Source organism: Curcuma longa, chromosome 14 (genome assembly GCF_044706935.1).
Source record: "Curcuma longa cultivar G26 ecotype Majalengka, Jawa Barat chromosome 14, ITB_CL_G26_1.1, whole genome shotgun sequence".
Lineage (NCBI taxonomy): Eukaryota > Viridiplantae > Streptophyta > Magnoliopsida > Zingiberales > Zingiberaceae > Curcuma > Curcuma longa.
Genome location: NC_133874.1, coordinates 5,502,520 through 5,522,870, shown reverse-complemented (window position 1 = coordinate 5,522,870; position 20,351 = coordinate 5,502,520). Strand labels below are relative to the sequence as shown.

General features: G+C 36.6%; 1 protein-coding gene across 1 annotated transcript in view; it reads right to left on the bottom strand.

Moving 5' to 3' along the window:
- LOC141844799 (uncharacterized) overlaps positions 1–20,351 on the bottom strand; it is a 48,761-nt gene that overhangs the window by 413 nt on the left and 27,997 nt on the right. The window contains 15 exon segments of the mRNA XM_074732795.1: positions 150–300; positions 386–617; positions 2,090–2,300; positions 2,363–2,481; positions 2,568–2,735; positions 2,815–3,016; positions 3,411–3,790; positions 3,887–3,951; positions 4,063–4,107; positions 4,662–4,727; positions 4,853–4,918; positions 5,008–5,079; positions 5,191–5,262; positions 5,348–5,419; positions 5,631–5,702. Coding sequence (XP_074588896.1) covers positions 150–300; positions 386–617; positions 2,090–2,300; positions 2,363–2,481; positions 2,568–2,735; positions 2,815–3,016; positions 3,411–3,790; positions 3,887–3,951; positions 4,063–4,107; positions 4,662–4,727; positions 4,853–4,918; positions 5,008–5,079; positions 5,191–5,262; positions 5,348–5,419; positions 5,631–5,702 — 1,993 coding nt within the window.

The window sequence follows — 20,351 nt, the reverse complement described above, 5'->3', positions numbered from 1 at the left end:
GAATTAGTATTCATTTTTCTCTGATAATAATAATAATCTTGATTCAACTATGTATATGGATAAAAAATTTAGAATTTGTTTCAGACTAGAAATCTGGTTCATCTTATAAAAATTTTCTATGATTTTACGAGTAACATAAAAAAACATACCCAGTCAAGAAGATAAATTGTCTCGTTACCAAGACTTTCATCAGAGTTGGGCCTTCCAGTAAGAACCTCCAAAGCCACCACTCCAAATGCAAACACATCAGCTTTCTCTGTTAGATGTCCTCTCAGAGCGTACTCCGGTGCCAGGTAGCCACTTGCATGATAAATATTGGTCAGAATAATGATTTTCAGCAAAAAAAAAAAGAAAAAGTGAAGTGCTATAGATAAATAGTTCTTACATTGTACCAGCGACCCTTGTATTCATGTGAGTCATCTTGTCATCATAGAGCTTAGCCAGACCGAAATCCGAGATTTTGGGGTTAAGATCAGCATCAAGTAGAATATTACTAGCTTTGACGTCTCTATGCACAATTCTTAGTCTTGACTCCTCATGCAGATAGGTGAGGCCTTTTGCTACACCTAATAATATGTCAAAACGCTTTGGCCAACTAAGTTGTAAATTCTTCTTCCCTGCACATCAAAGTAGCAACATGAATATACTGTTGGAAAATTGATTCCTCCCTTGTAGTTAGTGTCTCACAATGCATTTATATAAGAAGAACATTTGGATTAACTGTTTACTCTTGAACTTATAAGCATGTTTATTTAATCAGTTTCAAGCTCACATGTTTTATGAGAAAGCTTGATTGAAGTGCAGAATTGAATGAGCATAGAGCTACGTGGAGATTCTATCTCAGTGAAAGATGTCAAAGCTGAAGATTCAAAAAATTCAAGTTTATAATCATTTTTGATTTATTTCAAGTAGATATTTGTAAAGATAAGTTTAGTTCTTGGCAGGGGTTACTATCTAGAACGCTTAATCTCTATGACTAATTGACTTAATAGTAGCGTCTTTGGACTTAAACAAAAGTAATATTAAGAGGAAAGCCAACCTAGAAAGTCTTGGGTAGCCTTGTTCCAAGAACCTAACCCTTGAAATAAAAGTAAGTTGGCCTAGGCTTTATTAGGTCGACCTCGATGTTAGTTTCCAGGAGCCAACCCTCAAATATGGAGATAGGTCAACCTATGCAGTTTTGTACCCTAGGCAAGCATATTCTGAAAGTTCCTTCTGAAGGTAGGTTGACTCAAGATTTATAGGTCTGCCTAGAATTCTATGTGAAGGTAGGCCAATTTAGATTTTTTGAGCCGACCTAAGGTGGAAAAATACTGGAGAGCCAATGTTTAAAATGTAAGTTAGGTCAATCTATCCTTTTGGTAATCAACTTAAGACTTTTATAGGATGACTTAGATTTGGACGTTGACATGAAACGATCAAATCGTTAAGTTAAATTAACCTAAGCTTTTGTTAGGTCAACCTAAGCAACTTGAATATATCCATGGAGGCCACAATATAAAAATGTTTTAATTGGTTTTTGGCACCAGATCTCTCATGAAATCTGCTCTAAGCAGCCATATAATCATATCGAGTGCCAAGGCCAAACAAAAATCTGAAAGGCCAAATCCATATAATCATTCCTTAGAAGTCTTTAGCAACAATTTTTGCCTAGATCGACCTAGGAAGTAACTAGGGTCGAGAGTAATTTGAGCTAGACACTTAGTGCTCAGGTTGGCTAGGAGGTGCCTAGGATCGAGTGAGGATTGACTGAGTAGCTCAGTGCCTAGATTTGCTGCAACAAAATTCTACAAGTGTTCTCAGTTTGGCCTATTGCCACATTTCAAGGAGACATATCTAAGGGTGTCACACCCGACATGACAGATCATAGAGTAGAAATGAATAATGAACCCCCCCCCCCCCCCCCCCCCCCCCCCCCCCCCCCCCCCCCCCCCCTACCACACACACACACAAAAACGTCCGGTCATCCAATCCAGTACGTGTGCTTCAACCATGAATCCTACAACAATTTAGCATTGTTACAGAACTTCACTATTGGCAAACACAATGCTAGACATATAGTTCCAAACCAACGATATAGCCAACATACCAAAAATTGCATGGTCGAGACTCCCGTTTTCTAGGTATTCATACACCAGAATTCGCTTGTCTTCATCAACACAGCAGCCATGCAATCTCACAAGGTTCCGATGTTGCACAGCAGATATAGTTGCAATCTCTGTCAAGAACTGGCCCTTTCCTTGGTTGGATGTAGTTGAGAGTTGCTTAACAGCCACTGTTCTCCCATCATTCACTATGCCCTACATGTTAGCAAATTTGGTAAAATAATAACTAACTTAGCATTAAAAAAAAGTAACACTACCTTAAACACTAGGCCAAATCCTCCTTCTCCCACTACATTGGCAGGATTGAAGTCTTCAGTTGCAGCCCTCAGTTCAGAATAACTAAATGTGTAAGGTTTCACATCTAGTCCTGTCAATACTGCATAGGAGGTCCAGATATAAGTCTTAAAATATGTACTAAACATCAGATGGTTATGACGTAACAACTTTGCAGAAGACAAATACCTGCATTTTGTTTGTTTAACCTTTTCTTTCTTTGTATCAAGATAAAAGTCACATATATAACAAACAATCCTAAAACAGCGACACCAGTGGAAACACCAGCAATCAAACCTTTAGGATCTTTTTTTGAATTTATGCCAAGTGGTTGGTTTGATACAGTAGGAATGAAATCTGTAGAGTAATTTTAAATGTTAAGAGTTGACATATCAATTAAGGAAGTAAAAATTTGTATGTCTGCTAAAATAACTACCATTAGGGGATACACTGATAGCTGAGATAGATGGACCGTAATATCCATCATATGGTGTACAGCAAGTTCCCTTTCCTGCCCAAAAGAAATGGATTTCAAGAAAATTGTTGGTGACTGGAGCAACATATTCCTTGACAACAGCTCGAAATGATCTCCCACCAGCTTCCCTTTTTATATCAAAATCTTTCTCTTTTTGAATACCCTATGACAGAAAAGATAAACCGGAAACGAATAACTAGTATCAATATCTCAATGTAAATTACAATGGTTATATGATTCTATATCGTGACAACTAATTGCTTACAGCATGAAAGAGGAACAACAAACAGAAAAGTATTCTCATTTCTGCAAATTGTTTGATTTTCTGAATTTACTGAAATTTCAGTGCCAAGAGAAATGTGGGTTTTGGAAACGAATTACACTTAAAATTGGAAAATATATTTTCTACTTCATGTCAGCCCACAAAATGTATCTCATAACTATCAAACTTATTTTGTTATGCACTTTCATGTTTCGGTTATTTTCTTAATGTTCATGACTATCAAGAATTATTCGCTAGAATAGATAAAAACAAAGTTTACTTCCAGAATTAGTACCTGAATATAAATATCAAATATCCTATTACCAGCACTTCTCCAAGTAGGTGGATTAAGGATAGCAAACTCAGAAAATTGGAGTTTTATGGTGTAATTTCCATTCTGAAGACCGAAACCATAATATCTCAGTGAAGATGGAGATAGCCTAGCAGTGTAAAACAATGCTGGGTCTTGAGTACCCTGGAAGTTAGAATTAATAGTAATTATATAATTAGTATTAGAAGCATCTGTAAAGCTTCCAACATTGCTGACAGCCCATCTAACTGGATCTGTCACGAAGTATGATGCACTTGAGAGACTTGCATTATCCTTCTCGTATACTGTACTATCAGAAGCTGTAATGGGATAACTGCCTCCACATTTTATTGCAAAGGAATAATCTGAAATAGAATTAATAATCAGGCTGAATCAATAAACAATGTTTCAATACGCTTGTTTTCACATATAATCTCAGTAAATAGGGAATAGTGTCTCACAGTTTGGAGAACCACGATAGCATGGCATATCTCTCTGAAGACATCTTAATCCTGAAGGTAATATGCTGCATAGCATATTGTCCGAATGTTAGTAAATGAACAAGAACAGAGTCAACTAGAGAAAGTAAACAAAAATCAGAACAAAATTTTGTGATGTAGTAGCGAAGGGAACAAACCTGCTGTTGGAATCATCAATTACAAAGTTGTTTGACACCAAGTTTCTAAGGAGAATCATTGCCAAGAGAAAAGGGTACAGAGAAAAAAATGTTAGAAAGACTTGCAATTATTGGGAAAAGAATATGGCTAAACTAAAAGTTCTACGGATGCTAAATTGATAAGCTTGGGCTAACTACTAAATAATATCATGTATTTTCAAGGATTTAACAAATGTATCCCAAGCTTTAAAATTAAAATAATATTTTGGCCTACCTGATCTTAGAGAAAATCATCTTTAAAAAACAAAAGAAGGAAAAAAAGAAAGAGAAATGTTAGGGAAGTAAAATTCAGGGTTTAGTTATCTTTTTTTAGATTATGATGACATGGAAAATGATTTAGATCAGCTTTACAATATTTGAAAAACTGTGTCATCCATTTTTAAAGTTCATGAAAAGTAAATCAAATATGATAGAGTTGAGTTCTTAAAATTGAAAGGTTAAGGATAGATTTGTGAGAGCCTTGAAAGTGGATATCTTTAGTAACTAACCCAACAGTAATACTGAAAATTGATGTATCAAGAAAATTTTCACATAAAGGAGATTCCTATGTTTAAACGTACAGCTGCAGATTCCGTTGGCTAACCCAAGAGGGAAAGGCTCCTGATAATTGATTGTATGATAGATCTCTACAAAAAAAAAAAAAAAAAAAAAGCTCGTTGATAAGGATCATGTAAATAAATGTGCTAATTGCGCTAGAAGGAAAAAAAGGGTAATCAATTTCAATAATTATACAAAATGAGAAGGATCATACATATTCATCAGTGCATTGCTCTTTTGTGCTGGTAGGTTACCAGATAGGCTGTTATTGCCAAGAAATCTGATCGAAGAGAAGTAAAAAAAAAAATTGTAAGTTTAAAAGTAAATCAATTCTAACCAAGTCAGTATGTTTAATCAAACTTTTCTCACACGTAGGCAAGTGAACTCAAACTAAAGAGGGACTGAGGAACTTCCCCTGTTATATTGTTAAAACTGAAATCCCTGCAGACACAAATAATGAATAAAAATGTCATTACCAAAATGGGAATAAATTGTAATGCTAAAGAAGAACTAAATGACACACGACACTGAACATCACACATATGGGCTTACAGTTGCTGTAAACTTGTATAGTGTGAAAAGTTTGATGGAATAGCATCAGAAATCTTGCAGTTTCTTAACACTCTGAGAGCAAAATAATAACTTATCATTTAATGTACTGGAGAAAATATTTTGCTAAATAAAAAACAAGCTAAGTAGGGTATCTTACAAAGTGCTGAGAGATGTCATGTCACGTATAAATTCTAAAGAAGAGCTCCCATTTATGATATCCCCTATTCTTCTGTACCAGAAAAATCAATATTTTGTCAATCAATTGAGAATATATAGTTAAGAATCCTGACTACACTGATGCTTTTGTGTGCATCTGAAACTTCACTGGAAAAGGAGAAAGAGAGCTAGAAGACTGCACAGAGACAATGTCATGTACTAAAAAATTCTACACATTCATGGAACAATTGAGTCTCATTTTCAATTTGCATAAAATAACTTACAGTTCAGTAAGTTTGTTGAGGCTAGAAAAACTGGCAGGAATTGGGCCTCCAAAGGAGTTGCCTTGAAGCCGCCTATAAGAAAAATAAAAGCTAATACTCAAACTATCCATGAAAAACTGATCACATATAGTACTGTAGGCACAGTGGAACATACAGTGTATGGCATGTACATAGTTGCTTAGAACAAATGATTCAAGTTATGTACATATTGTTAATCTTCTTCCCTAGGCTAAATGTCCACGATTTCAGGATGTTATCTGCCCACACGCACACACAAAAGCAAGCACACACTCAAGCATGACCATGAGCGTGCACACGCACACACAAAGGCACACATGCACACACACACAACAAGCATACACGCCTACCCATACACAGATAAAAGTATAAAAGGAGGCTAAGTGCCCTCAATTAAGTGCAAATATTATTGAGTTTGCCAATTTAGACAACTTTTAATTTTTAAGATACATACATAAATATACAATTTAGGGTAAATTATAAAATATATCCAATACTTTAATCTATCTCATTCCTTGGATTGTATCAAATTCATTCTCTGTTAAAATTCCATCTTACTATAAAATTTCACACAGTCATTACCCATATATTGCCTCCCAATGATGGAAGCCCAAGTGTAATTACTCATTCCATGGAGGTATTATTTAATCAATTATGAAGGAATAAATTACAGTGATTCTACCTTCTTTTCCATTATCCTTTGAAGATATGGGAGCAAGACAAGATACACACATTAATGAATCGTTTCTATGGATACATGAGTGTGGTTTAAAAAACTAAAGTATCTCTCATTTTCTATGTTGTCCAGAGAATGCAATAATATATCATATCAGATAAAACAAATCATAAAATCATAAACTGTTGCTAGTGTGGTTATAGTAGGGAATTATTTTTTGATAAGAAGCATTAGATCCTTCTCGCCACATGGCAACTAATGGGATGAAATTGAAATCATTTGGGTCATGATAGAAACCTGTAGGGTAACTTGCAAAGCTTGTCTTTGTAATTTATGTGTCATTAGTTCAGGAATGCTTTCTAATGAACCATGTTTTTTTCGTAATGAAATACTATTATTTTTGTGTCAACTATATTCTCAATTTTTAGGATTAACAATGTTGTAGAAGACAACGCATACACCCAACTAAAGGAGTGCACTTGTGAGAAAGTCAACAAACTAAGGAGGTTGGACTGTTCCTTAGTGAAGTAACAAATCCTCTATATTGAAAGAAGACTAGTTTTTTTATTCAATTTGCAAGTCAAGAGAATATACATTAAAACAAACTTTTTCTATATCTTTTCATACAAAAGAGCCCTACAAAGAAGCATGAATTTTTAAGAAAACGCTAGCCCAAGTGTATAAGAATATAATCTTCTATATTGTCTCTTTTACATTATATGGTATATCAACATATACATCATAATTTTCATGTGGCAAAATTTCTCGTGCAACATTGACATGTACCTCACAAATCCATTTAACAAAACTGTCGACAAACTTAGAAGAAATCAAATCAGACAAGCTGATATCCATAAATACTTTGAAATGAAAATTTATTAATAGATCAGCTTGTAGAATTGTTGTAAGCAAAGTTGGCAATTATTGTAACCAACCTAGCTCCAATACCCCCTCGAGCAAAGTGAGCGAAGTCCATGTGACAATTGATGGTCTCACGAGATTGTCTCAATTGATGGTGTGCAAGACAAAAAAATATATTTAAGATAACTATTGTATATTTTCTTGAGTGCTCATAACAAATGGATGAATTTATATTATCGCCTGTTTTACATGTCTTTCAATAGCATGATCTTGTTATACTAAGGAAAAATAGATTGAGTGTGCAAGTAGAAATTGAATAAAATAAAATTGTATCTGAAATGTACATCCTGAACCAAATAATTTTACCGCTTTATCTTTTTTTTTTAAAAGTCCATTTATTTATTTTTAGTTCCTTCAATTCCCATGTTTGGAAGGCCTATACCATAACAAAAAATGACGATGTGAGGAAGTATTTTAGTTGAGATGTCCATTATTGAAAAAAAATAATTCATGGTGAAAAACTAAACAACAAAAGTATGAGTGATTACTAAATAAAAACTCTAGTATTGAATCTTACAAGTCAGTTAGGTTCTCCCATTCCCCGACAAGCATGACCATGAACACACACACAAAGGCATGCACATGCACACACACAACATGCATACATGCCTACCCATGCACATAAATGAAAGTAGGGACGGCCCTGTGCCTATCAACTAATGGAGATAGATATAGTAGTCTTTCCCCCTGGGGCCCTCTCAGAAATAATTTTTGCTAGTAGCAGTGGACTATTTCTCAAAATGAGCGGAAGGAGAACCATTGACCCGGATTATAGAAAAAATTGTTATGAAATTTTTATAGAAAAATATCATTTGCCAATTCAGAATACTGAGAAGATTGATGTCGGATAATGGAAGGTGGTTTCAAGGGAAAAAGATCCAAATATGGTGCCAAGAATAGAAAACCCAACAAGTGTTCACTTAAATAGTTTATCCCCAGAGTAATGGACAATTCAAGATGGCAAACTGAGATATTATTAGGGGCTCCGAACCAAGCTGCACAATGTGAAAGGAAGTTGTGTGGAAGAGCTACCCGACATATTGTGGTCTTACCATATAACTCCCAAAGCGACCACTGGAGAAACACCATTCAATCTAGTGTACGACACTGAAGCAATAGTTCCAATCAAGATCGGGCTAGAAATAGCCCAAGTAAGCACCTACGATGGTATTAATGTTGAATGACGTTTCCTTGATCTGGACTTAGCAGGAGAGAAGAGGGACGCATCCGTGGTTCGATTACAAGCTTATAAATGCAGAATCTATCGGGCCTATAATAAATGTGTTGTTCCCCGATCTTTTCAAGTAGGAGATTGGGTCCTAAAGAAAGCTCAACCAATAAGGGAAACGGAAAAGTTGGATCCCAAGTGGGAAGGTCATACAGGATTGTCCACAAGCTCAGTACAAGTGCCTACTACTTGCACGATAACCGAGGTAGGGAGTTGTTGAGACCCTAGAACACTTTCCACCTACAACCCTATTATGAGTAAGTGTCATTCTTGTTTGTCACTAACAAAGTCTCATTTTCTTTTTCCTTCTTTTTTCGATTGTAATAGAGTATGAAGAAAAAAGTAGTCCGGTCCAATCCTTTAGTGTAACTCTTTTTCTTCATAATAATACTAAAGCGATGAACATGGCATCACTTGCTAGGTACTCTACATACTTCTTTCCTCGCCTAGACCTAGGCTAGGTCTCAGGTGCAGTATACATCTCTCACTTCCGGATAAGGGATCGACTCAGCCTTCCTCGCCCAAACCTAGGCCATGTCTCGAGTCGAGTATACATCTCTCCCTTCTAGATAAGGGATTGACTCGGCCTTCCTCATCCAGACCTAGGCCAGGTTTCGGATTGAGTATACATCTCTCCCTTCCAAATATCAAATCGACTTGGCCTTCATAGCCTAGACCTAGGTCAGGTCTCGAGTCGAGTATACATCTCGCCCTTCCGAATAAGGGATCGATTTAGCCTTCCTTGCCCAGACCTAGGCCAAGTCTTGAGTCAAGTATACATCTCTCCCTTCCGGATAAGGGATTGACTAAGCCTACCTCGCCTAGGACTAGGATAGGTCTAAGGTCAAGTATACATATCTCCCTTTCGGATAAGGGATTGACTCAGTTTCCCACGTCCCAGTCTAAGGTAAGTCTTAGAGCTAGATTTGAGAAAAAAGGGGGAAGGGGGAGACAAACAAACAGAAGTAAAAGAGGATAAACTTAGCATTCAGTGTTGGGAATTATGTTTTCCTAGCCGCATGAATCCTAAAGTATAAGAACTTGAAACAGGAAAACAAATCCAGCACAAGAATCTAGTTACATCAATTTATACGACAAAATTAAATACAGAAGATAAGACGATGGACCTGAATGCAGCGGAATAACCATCATCTTTATGTGCATCATCCATGAATCTGATCCTGCGAAGAAAGGCAAAGGGAGCAGGTCTTTCGTAGGAGTTAGGGTGACGACGTTGTAGTCTCCTCATCAATGGGCAGCAAGGAGATCTGTCAGAATATTTAACCCTACGAGGACCATGCCCTATTTATAACTAACCCAATCTATTATTAGTCCATCAATGATAATGGTGTTGGTTAACGGGTTCTGCACATGAAAACCTCACATCCAATAATGCAAATCCTCTATTAACCATTAATTATATCACTTAATGGGTTTGCCTCTTAATGACAAAAATCCGCATGTCACAAATCACATATGAGTCCACTAAATAGCTGGATAAAATCTAACAATTTTTCACTTGGATTATATATGATTTATATACAATACAACAGTAATTCTTAGTTGACATCAACAATAATGCCGAACTTTATGGGTATAGAATACCTCTGAAAAATAATCTAGTCTATTAACTTCATCGGTATAGAACTAAAAAGGTCATAGTTATTATAATATGACTGTAATAAGCCTAACAATAATTACAATATCAATATCATTAATGACATAGATCAAGATGTGGATGTGTAGCATGGAAATTACATGAAATATGATTTATAAATGTCAATTTCCAACTGGTAAGATATGGATGTGTAGCATGGAAATTGCATGAAATATGATTTATAAATGTCAATTTCCAACTGGTCCTCCTAATGACTTAAAAAAATCCTGATCATATTTGCAAATACTTTATGGTAAACTATAATAGTAAATCATGATCTAAACCTTATGATTCCAAAGGAATCAATATCGCATTTACAGCACCATATGCTAACCAGCAGTAATAAATCATGATAATTTTATTTTAGAGTGTCAAAATAAAATATACATGAATGTTTTAAACTTTAGTACAGATCATAAAATAATACAACATGCATGTGTTTATTAACAAATATAAAGCACCCAAAAGAAAATACAAACTCCCACTATACAGGTACTTCATCCAATAGAAGAATTCTCATATCCACCACATGAAACACCTTAGGCACCAAACTCTTAGTAAGTAGATCTGCCAACATGGAATCTATGCTGATGTGCTCTATTATCACTTGACTACTCTAAACTTTCTTTAACTGTCAGAAATTTGATGTCGATGTGCTTTGACTTCGACGAACTGTGGTTGTCCTTGGCATAAAGTTTTACGATTTTATTATCACAATTGATCCTCAATGGCCTGTCAATGCCATCAACGATCTACAATACTATGATGAAGCAGTCAAATCCCATGATTCAATGCTTCATAACAATTTATTAACTCTGCCTCCATAGTAGAAGTGACTATTAGCATCTATTTGATGATTTTCCATGATATAACCCTTCCAACTAGCATAAAGATATATCCTGAAGTGGACCTTCTACTATCCAAGCATCTAACAAAATCGGAGTCTAAATATCCAATCACCTCCAAGTTGGAGGTGATCAAACCTCTGATACGTGAGCATGTAATCTTTAGTTTTCTATAAATACTGCATCACACTCTTCACTCCTTTCCAGTGCATCGATCCTAGGTTGCTTGAATACCACCTAACATCCCCACTATGTATATAATATTCAGACGCGTACAAACTTATGCATACATAAGACTTCCAACAGCTGACGCATAAGGGAATTGTTGCATCTCCTTTATTTCAAGTTCAAGTAGTGGACATTGCTAAAAACTGAATTTGTCACCTTTAGATATGAATATGTCACCAGGTGCACAATTTTGCATGTTATACTATATGAGAACCTTTTCAATATAGACCTTTTGTGAAAGTCTAATAATGCCTCTTGAATGATCCCCACATATCTGTATGCCTAAAACAAAGGATGCTTCATCAAGATTTTTCATTTCAAAATTATCCGATACAAATGACTTGGTTTCTTGCAGTAGACCTTTATTATTGCTTGCCAACAATAAATCATCCTCATACAGGACAAGTATAATAAATTTATTCCTACTGAACATGACATACATGTATTTATCAATAAGGTTCTCTTTAAAATATAATGAAGTAACCACCTGATCAAATTTTCGATACCATTGATGAGACGCCTGTTTCAAACCATAAATGAACTTCTTTAATCTACATATTAGGTATTTTTAGTCTTTGGACTAAAAATTCTCCGATTGCACCATATATATAGTTACCTCAATATCACCATTAAGGAATGTAGTCTTTACGTCCATCTGGTGAGCTCCAAATCAAAATGAGTTACAAGTATCATGATTACCCTAAGGAAATCTTTCATCAACACAAGCGAAAAAATCTCCTTATAATCAATGTCCTCCTGAGTGAATCTTTGGCAACAAGACAAGCCTTATACTTCTCGACATTACCTTTTGAATCTCGCATAATTTTAAATATTCATTTATAACCAGTAGATTTCATACCTTCAAGTAGTTTGACAAGTTCCCAAACGTCATTGTCTGTCTATCATAGACTTTAACTCATCCTTCATAGCTTCGATCTATCTCTCAGGATCGGAATATTGTTTGACTTCTTGAAAAGATACAGGATCATTTTCCAACTCTATGTCAAAATCATACTCTTGGAGATAAATATAATCACAGAAAACTGTGGATCTCCATTCCCTTATAGATCGCCTTAAAAGCACTTGTGATTCAGGTGGTGAGGTACTTATTCATCAATATGAGGCAATATTTCAACCTGAATGGAAGGTTCCTCCAATTGCATTGGAAATGACACGAGAATATCTTGATTCACTACTCTTACTGAACGTGCAATATCCATAATGTAGGGTATAGATACCATACCACTACTCATTGCACTAGTAGTGACCTCAATAGAATCGTCAATAATTTCCTCAAAAGATACGCCCCTAACCTTAGTGCTCTCACTGTATTCAATAAATTTGACATTTTCCATCTCGAAAAGGACCTATTTGAGAAGTCATAAAATTTATAGCTCTTAGACTTATCAGGGTACCCCACAAAAATGACAACTCACGGTTCTTGAGTTCAGTTTCTTTTCATTAAGCATATAGGCCTAGTCTCAGCTAGATAACTCCAGACGTGTAAATGTCTAATGTTAGACTTTCTATCCGTCCACATCTCGTATGGAGTTTTGGTCACTATCTTATTGGAACTCTTTTAAGTAGGTAAACTATAATCTTGAGTGACTCACCCCACAAAGACTCTGGTAGAGAAGAAAAATCATCATACTTTTTACTATATCTTTTAGGACATGATTTCGTCGTTCAACTATACCATTTTGACTGAGAGTACTAGTCATGGTATACCGAGGTACGATCCCACACTCTATAAGATAATTCGCAAAAAGTTCAGGATGTTATTCACCTGATCCATCATACCGACCATAATATTCACCATTACAATCGGATCTAATGGTTTCAATTTTCTTACTTAGTTGATTTTCAACTTCGACTTTGAAAATCTTGAACATATCCAAGAATTGCGACTTCTCATAAATAAGGTATAAATAGTCATATCAAGAATAGTCGTCTATGAAACTAATGAAATATGTGTGTCCGTTCCAAGATTCCTTAGGGAATGATTAATAAATGTCTGTATATATTAGTTCCAACACGTCACTATATCGACTTGCACTCTTATTTCTCTTATCAGTCGTCTTCCCCTTAACATACTCTATGCAAACATCAAAGTCTAACATGTTAAAAGAATCGAGAATTCTATGTGACATTAACCTTTTTGTATGTTGTTTGGATATCTGTCTTAAACGCTTATGCCACAATATAAAAGAATTCTTGTTAGTAAAATTCATTTTGTACCTATACTATGTATTATTTCGTTGTCAACAATAGGAGTTAAGGTGTTTAATTTATACAGTTTATCAATCAAGGAATCATTGCCAACCAATATCGAATTAGAAAAATATTAAAAATTTCATTTTCAAATGAACAAAAATAATTAGATATATCCAAACAAAAATAATCAGATTTATCCAAACAAGAAATTAAGTTCCGTCTAAAAGACGATACAACGAATGTATTATCCAAATCCAGAAAGACATTAGTTCCTAAATAAATCCTAAAACACCTATGGACTCAACTTTGGCCTTATAAATATATCTTTCACCATCAAACGGTAGTCGACTTCTAAGATAACCCTACATAATGATACTTATGTGAATAGTAACATTGGTATCTATCTACCAAGTGTCATTAGGCATAATTGCTAAGATGAAGTTGACTTCCGAACTGACAAAGTTAAGAAATTTACCTTTCTTAACACGTCAAATGGCGTATTCAGGACAATCTTTCTTCATATGGCCTTTCTTCTTGTAGAAGAAATAAAAAAATTCCTTATCTTGTTTCTTTTGCTGTTTATGGTCGTGAATCTTTGAATATGTAGTTTGTTTACCTTTGATTTTGTTATAAGCCCTCTTTCTCTTCATGCTCAAACCTGAGTAGCAAATGTGAAGTGAGCACTTTCGGATGTCTCACGCCTCAGTCTCTCCTTCTCTTGCACACACTGAGCTATAAACTCATTTAATGTCCATTACTCCTTTTGAGTATTATAGGATATCTTAAAATGAGTGAATTGTATAGGTAGAGACATTAAGACAAAGTGCACCATCATATTCTCGATCATTTCAAGTTTAGTGCGTTTAGTCTTGTGGCGAGATTAGACATCTCTATAATGTACTTCTGTATGTTAGCCTTTCCATTATACCACATGGACACCAACTTCAATACAAGTATTATAGTCTCAACCTTTTCATTTGACATGAATCAGTCTGCTAACTGCTTTAGGAAAGTTCTCGCATCCTCCTTTTCAGTTATTGAGCTCTTTAATGGTTCCAGAATTGAGAGCTTTATGATACTTAGACTCATGTGATTCAATCACTCCCACTTATTAAGTTCAACCCTCTGCTCTACAATACTAGTACTGGTCAAGGGTGTTGGTGATCGTGCCTCAATGCATAGTTTAAATCCATGTAGCCCAAGACTACAATAGTGTATTCCTTCCATTGGGCAAAGTTTGATCAAGTGTGGGGATGTTAATATTAACAATCATTGATTGCACTTGCACTGGAATTGAAAAAATAAAATATTATAAGCTCACAATTAAAGCCAAGAACATAGACAGAAATATATATATATAGGAAATTATGCAACGAAACATGCATATAAATGAGCTCTTTATAAGATACCAAATACAATATTACATTTTAATCTCAAAATTAAAATATAATTTATTGGCAGTATTCTCTATTATAGCTCAAATCTTAGTTTATCACATAATGTGTCTTTTTTTGGACTGATACATATGCGCATAATTGACACTTTAAATGAGTTATATGGGTCCATAGCTCACTATAACCTTAATCAGCCACATAATATGTCTTCCTTTGGACCGACATATTAAGCGCATGATCCAAACAAGAAATTTATTCCTTAGTTGTGAGTTATTCTTAAACATATATCTGACCTAAAAGTAATTTTCGTTTGAGTCAATTACTTTGAACATAGATATACGTCTATTGACATAAAATATACAACCTACCAAAGGTGCCTTTTTTGGGGCCAACACATTAGTTCAATTTAGTAATATGTGTGTAAATAGACTCAAGAAAACTCTAGGAGATCTGATCGAACACAAATAATCCACTACTGCCAGTGGTTCCCGAGTTATCCCAAGTGGAAAGTCAAGCAACGGAGTGATAACAAGGTTTTCAAGACCTAATGCGGCCTGGCTGTGTTACTTGACATGGTCTGGCCATGTTACGTGACATAGCCAGGATCAGTACTGTAGATGGACGAAACTAGCCTCGCATAGCCTGACTGTGTTTTCCAACACGGTCATGTTTGACCTGGTCAGAATACCACATGACCCTGCCATGATGTCCAACACGGCCATGTTCGGCCCGACCAGAACGCCACATGGTTGTGTTCAGCTCTGTGTGTCCTCTAGCACGCTACACGGCCGCAGCGCGCCTAGGGTTTACACAGCATGCCACACGATCTCGGCGCACCAAAACCCTATTCGCTAATAACAGATCAAATGCGACGATTATCACAAGAAAAAACAACAATTACCGTTGTTCTTCGTGTTATTTGCAAAAAATCATGAAAATCTCGATAACATCTATCCTAGGTTTTCTTTTATGGATTTTCGATGATCAAATATTATTTTATGCTAGTAAATCAAAACCTAACATAAAACATCAAAAATCAACTAAAAACCTAAAACTTAATGTCATAAAATCGATGAAACAACCCTAACTCTGATACCACTTATTCGGAATTATGCTTTCCTAACCGTATGAATTCTAAAGAATAAGAACACGAAACAAGAAAACAAATCTAGCACAAGAATCTAGTTACATCGGTTTATACGACAATTAAATACAGAAGATAAGACGGTGGACCTAAATCCAGTGGAATAGCCATCGTCTTTATGTGCGTTGTTCACGAATCTGATCCTAAGGAGAAAAGCAGAGAGGGCAAGTCTTCCATAGGAGTTAGGGTGATGGTGATGTAGTCTCCTCACCAATGGATAGTAGAGAGATCTGTCATAATATCTAACCCTATAGGGTCATGCCCTATTTATAACAAACTCAATCCATTATCAGCCCATCAATGATAACGATGTAGGTTAACGGGTTCTACACATGTAAACCTCACATCCAATAATGCAAATCCTCTATTAACCATTAATTAGATCAATTAATGGGTTTGCCTCTTAATGGCATAAATCCGCATGTCACAAATCACATGTGAGCCCACCAAATAGCTAGATAAAATCCAACATTCAAATAATAGTGCAGAAGTAAAGCATAAGTTTCAACAGCTAGTCCAATGTTACAACATTAAGTAGGCAGGGGAGATGGCTCTGAGCTAAAGAGCTCTCAGGGGATGGTATCCAACAACTTATAGGGATCAAGGAAGTCATCCAAAGCACCAGCAAGGGGGTAGCCCTAAGCCCTCAAAGGTAAGGAGAAACAAAAATTAAAGCATAAGTCGTAGGAAGTTAACTATACAATCCAAGCCGGTGTATCCTCTAGAAGAACAAACAAAGGCATCTGTTGGACAAAAGCCTGCTCCTCCACAATGGAGTTAGGATTTCGACACGAAGCCGAGGGAGTTTCAATCGAAGGGGCCGGCACATGCATAGGGTTCTCTTCGCGCATAGGAGAACACGAGGGTGGCACGCGCTTGCTAAGTGACAGTGGAGCCTCGGTGATGATGGGGGAGCCCCGAGAGGCATCTCGACTAAGAGGAGAGTAAGCAAGCCGAGATCTCTTCCGTTGCAGCAGGGTGTCCTCCGACTCGGAAGACAAGATGCCTTTGGGCACTAAGGTAGCTAGCGGCGAGTGAGACGAAGCCATTGATTCTCGTCGATCGGGAGGACTGAGCTAGCCACTTCATATTCTTCATTATAGAGGACTTCAACATCTGCTCGGCTATCAAAAATAGAGTGAGAAAAAACAAAAGAAAAAGAGAGAAGAAAAAAGAAAAGAGCAATATGGGCGATAAGGAGACTAATACCTGGAAGCAATAGTCAGTCAATCTCTATTGGACTCAGCCCGAAGTAGAATAGCGAATCTTTATCTATCAGGGAGGTGACATCATGGCGGTGACCTTTGAGAGCCCGACTTACTTAGTCAAAGGTTATACTCTATGATTGTCGAGAGGTGGAAGAGGGGGAAGGTTCGACTACCAAGTAGTCGGGAAGTCAAAGGGAACGAGGGGTTGAACATAGAAGTAAAACTCTTTCTAATGCTTATGGGAGGTTGAATACCCTCCCAGGAATTGGGTACTCGAGCGCACAGCAAAAAAACAAGATGTCGGCTTCACCCCAACGATGATAGAAAAAATAATGAAACATGGAAGGAGTGAGAGGAAGATGGAAGTGATGAAACACAATTACTACTCCACACAAAAGGAAGAAAGAGTTAGGATTGACCGACTGGTATCCTAAAGTAAGCCGACACCTCTTAGAAGAAGGCGGGAATAGGAAAATGAAGCCCTCCTGGTAGTTGTCCATGGGAAAACATGGCACAACTAGGAGAGGGAAGGTAAGGTCTATCAGTAGGGTGTGGCACAATGACTTGAAAACCGTCAAGAATCTCATAGCCCGACTAGAGAGTCGAGGTTACTATCTCAGTATACCTGGTCGGCGTTACCTTGAACCAAGAAAAGGAAGATTCACCCTCACTAGGGCCTTCCCCTAACACCCTAGAATAGCCCCCTAGACCCTCATTTCGTACCCTCACTTAATGCATGACGGAAGCAATATTAAAGTGATAAAATAAAGGAAGAGAACTTACAGGCAATGGAGGCGGCAGCGAGGAGCAGAAAAAGTGAGAAGCATGAAGGAAAACATATCTTTGGAAGAAGGAAGACAACCACCTGATGATCAATAAACCCGAGGAGCAATAATTAGGGCTAAAAGCACATGCACCTCGGTAACCAATGATTATTGACCTGGCGTGATTTCCTAACCACTCGATGAGACCACGACGACAGGCCTGATCAGCAGCAGATTCGATAGTAAGGGCGACGTGACTCTTCAGGCGGGAAGAAAACATCGGGTCTCTCAAAACTCCCACTCAGTTAGGACTTGACTTGAGTCTCACTCAACTATCACTTGTTGACTCAACTAAAAAGGGGAGACTAGTGATCCTAAGAGCATGGCACAAGTATCATGACAGAAGGGCACGGACAAGTAAGGCATTCACCCGAGAGCTCCCGAGAGAGAGGTCAATGATGGATAAACTAAGAGCTGCAAACATTTAGAGAATCCGATCTGAATGGGTTGAGTATCATTAGAAGTCTCGGACCTGAAAGGTCTCGACTAAAAGGTCCCGACTTTAAGGATCTCAGCCCCTAGGGTTCTCGAACCTAAAGGTCTTGGCCTTAGGGGTTTCGGACTTGGCCTGACATAAAGGTCCCGGACCCGAGGGTCTTAGCCTCCAAGGTCCCAGGTTGTAAGGTCTCAGCCTCTAGGGTCATGGGCCTTAAGGTCTCAGCTACCCTGAATAAGCCGATCGAGGGGTGGCCCATTAGCCGGTGCATGCACACAGGATGTGCCCAACTCTATCATTGGGCAAGCTAGTTCCAATACAAGCTACATAAAAAACCATCGCACCGTATCCCTAGAGGAATATGTCTTTGCCAAGGGAGTCAGGATAGAAGTTTTCTCAGGGGATAGGATCATACCAAGGATTGGTATCAACTTCCAACGGAGGGGGGATTGGATCCTCCTATGAGGATGAGGAAAAGAAAATGCTTTAAATAAAAGGGGATAACATCCAAGGAAGGGGATTGACCCCTCGGATTCTATACTACCAAACTACTCCCCATTGTTCCTTGGAATTGAAGTTGATGAATTTTCTTGGCTGTATCATTCTATGTTGTCTGAGAGAATGCAAAAAATATACCATGTCAAATAAAACAAAATAACAAATAATATACTATTGCTAGTGTGGTTATAGTAGGGAATTATTTTTTGATAAGAAGCATTGGATCATTCCGCCACATGGCAACTAATGGGATGAAATTGAAATCATTTGGGTCATGATAGACTAACTTGCAAAGCTTGTCTTTGTAATTGAGTCATTACATTCAGGAATGCTTTCAAGTGAATTTTTTTTATGATGAAATACTATTATGTTTGAGTCAATGATATTCTCAATTTTTAGGGTTAACAATGTTGTAGAAGATAGTGAATGCACCCAACTAAAGGAGTGCACTTGTGAGAAAGTCAACAAACTAAGGAGGTTTGACTATTCCTTAGCGAAGTAACAAACCCTCTATCTTGAAATAAGACTAATTTTTTATTCAATTTACAAGTCAACAGAATATACATTAAAACAAACTTTTTCTATATCTTTTCATACAAAAGAGCCCTGCAAAGAAGCATGAATTTTTAAGAAAATGCTTAGCATATGTGTATACGAATATGATCTTCTATATTGTCTCTTTTACATTATATGGTACATCAACATATACTTCATAAATTTCGTGTGGTAAATTTCTCGTGCAACATTGACATGTACCTCACAAGTCCACTTAACATAACTCTCGACAAACTTAGAAGAAATCAAATTAGACAAGCTGAAATCCATAAATAACTTGAAATGAAAATTTATTAATAGATCAGCTTGTAGAAATGTTGTAAGAAACGTTGGCAACTATTGTAACCAACCTAGCTCCAATACCTAACCAACCTAGCTCGAATACCCCCTCAAGTAAACTGAGCAAAGGCTGTGTGACAATCGATGGTCTCGCAAGATTGTGTCTCAATTGATGGTGCGCAAGACAGAAAAATATATTTGAGATAACTATTGTATTATTGCTTGAATGCTCATAACAAATGGATGAATTTATATTATAGGCTGAATGCTAAGAACAATGGGACAGAGACCTGTTTTACACATCTTTCAATAGCATGGTCTTGTTATACTAAGGAAAAATAGACTGTGCATGCAAGTAGAAATGGAATAAAATAAAATTGTATCTGAAATGTACACCCGAACAAAAAACTTGAACGCTTTATCTATTTTTTTAAAAGTCCATTTATTTATTTTTAGTTCCTTCAATTCCCTTGTTTGGAAGGCCTATACTATAACAAAAAAATGACGATATGAGGAAATATTTTAGTTAAGATGTCCATTCTGAAAAACAATAATTCATGGTGAAAAACTAAACAATAAAAGTATGAGTGATTACT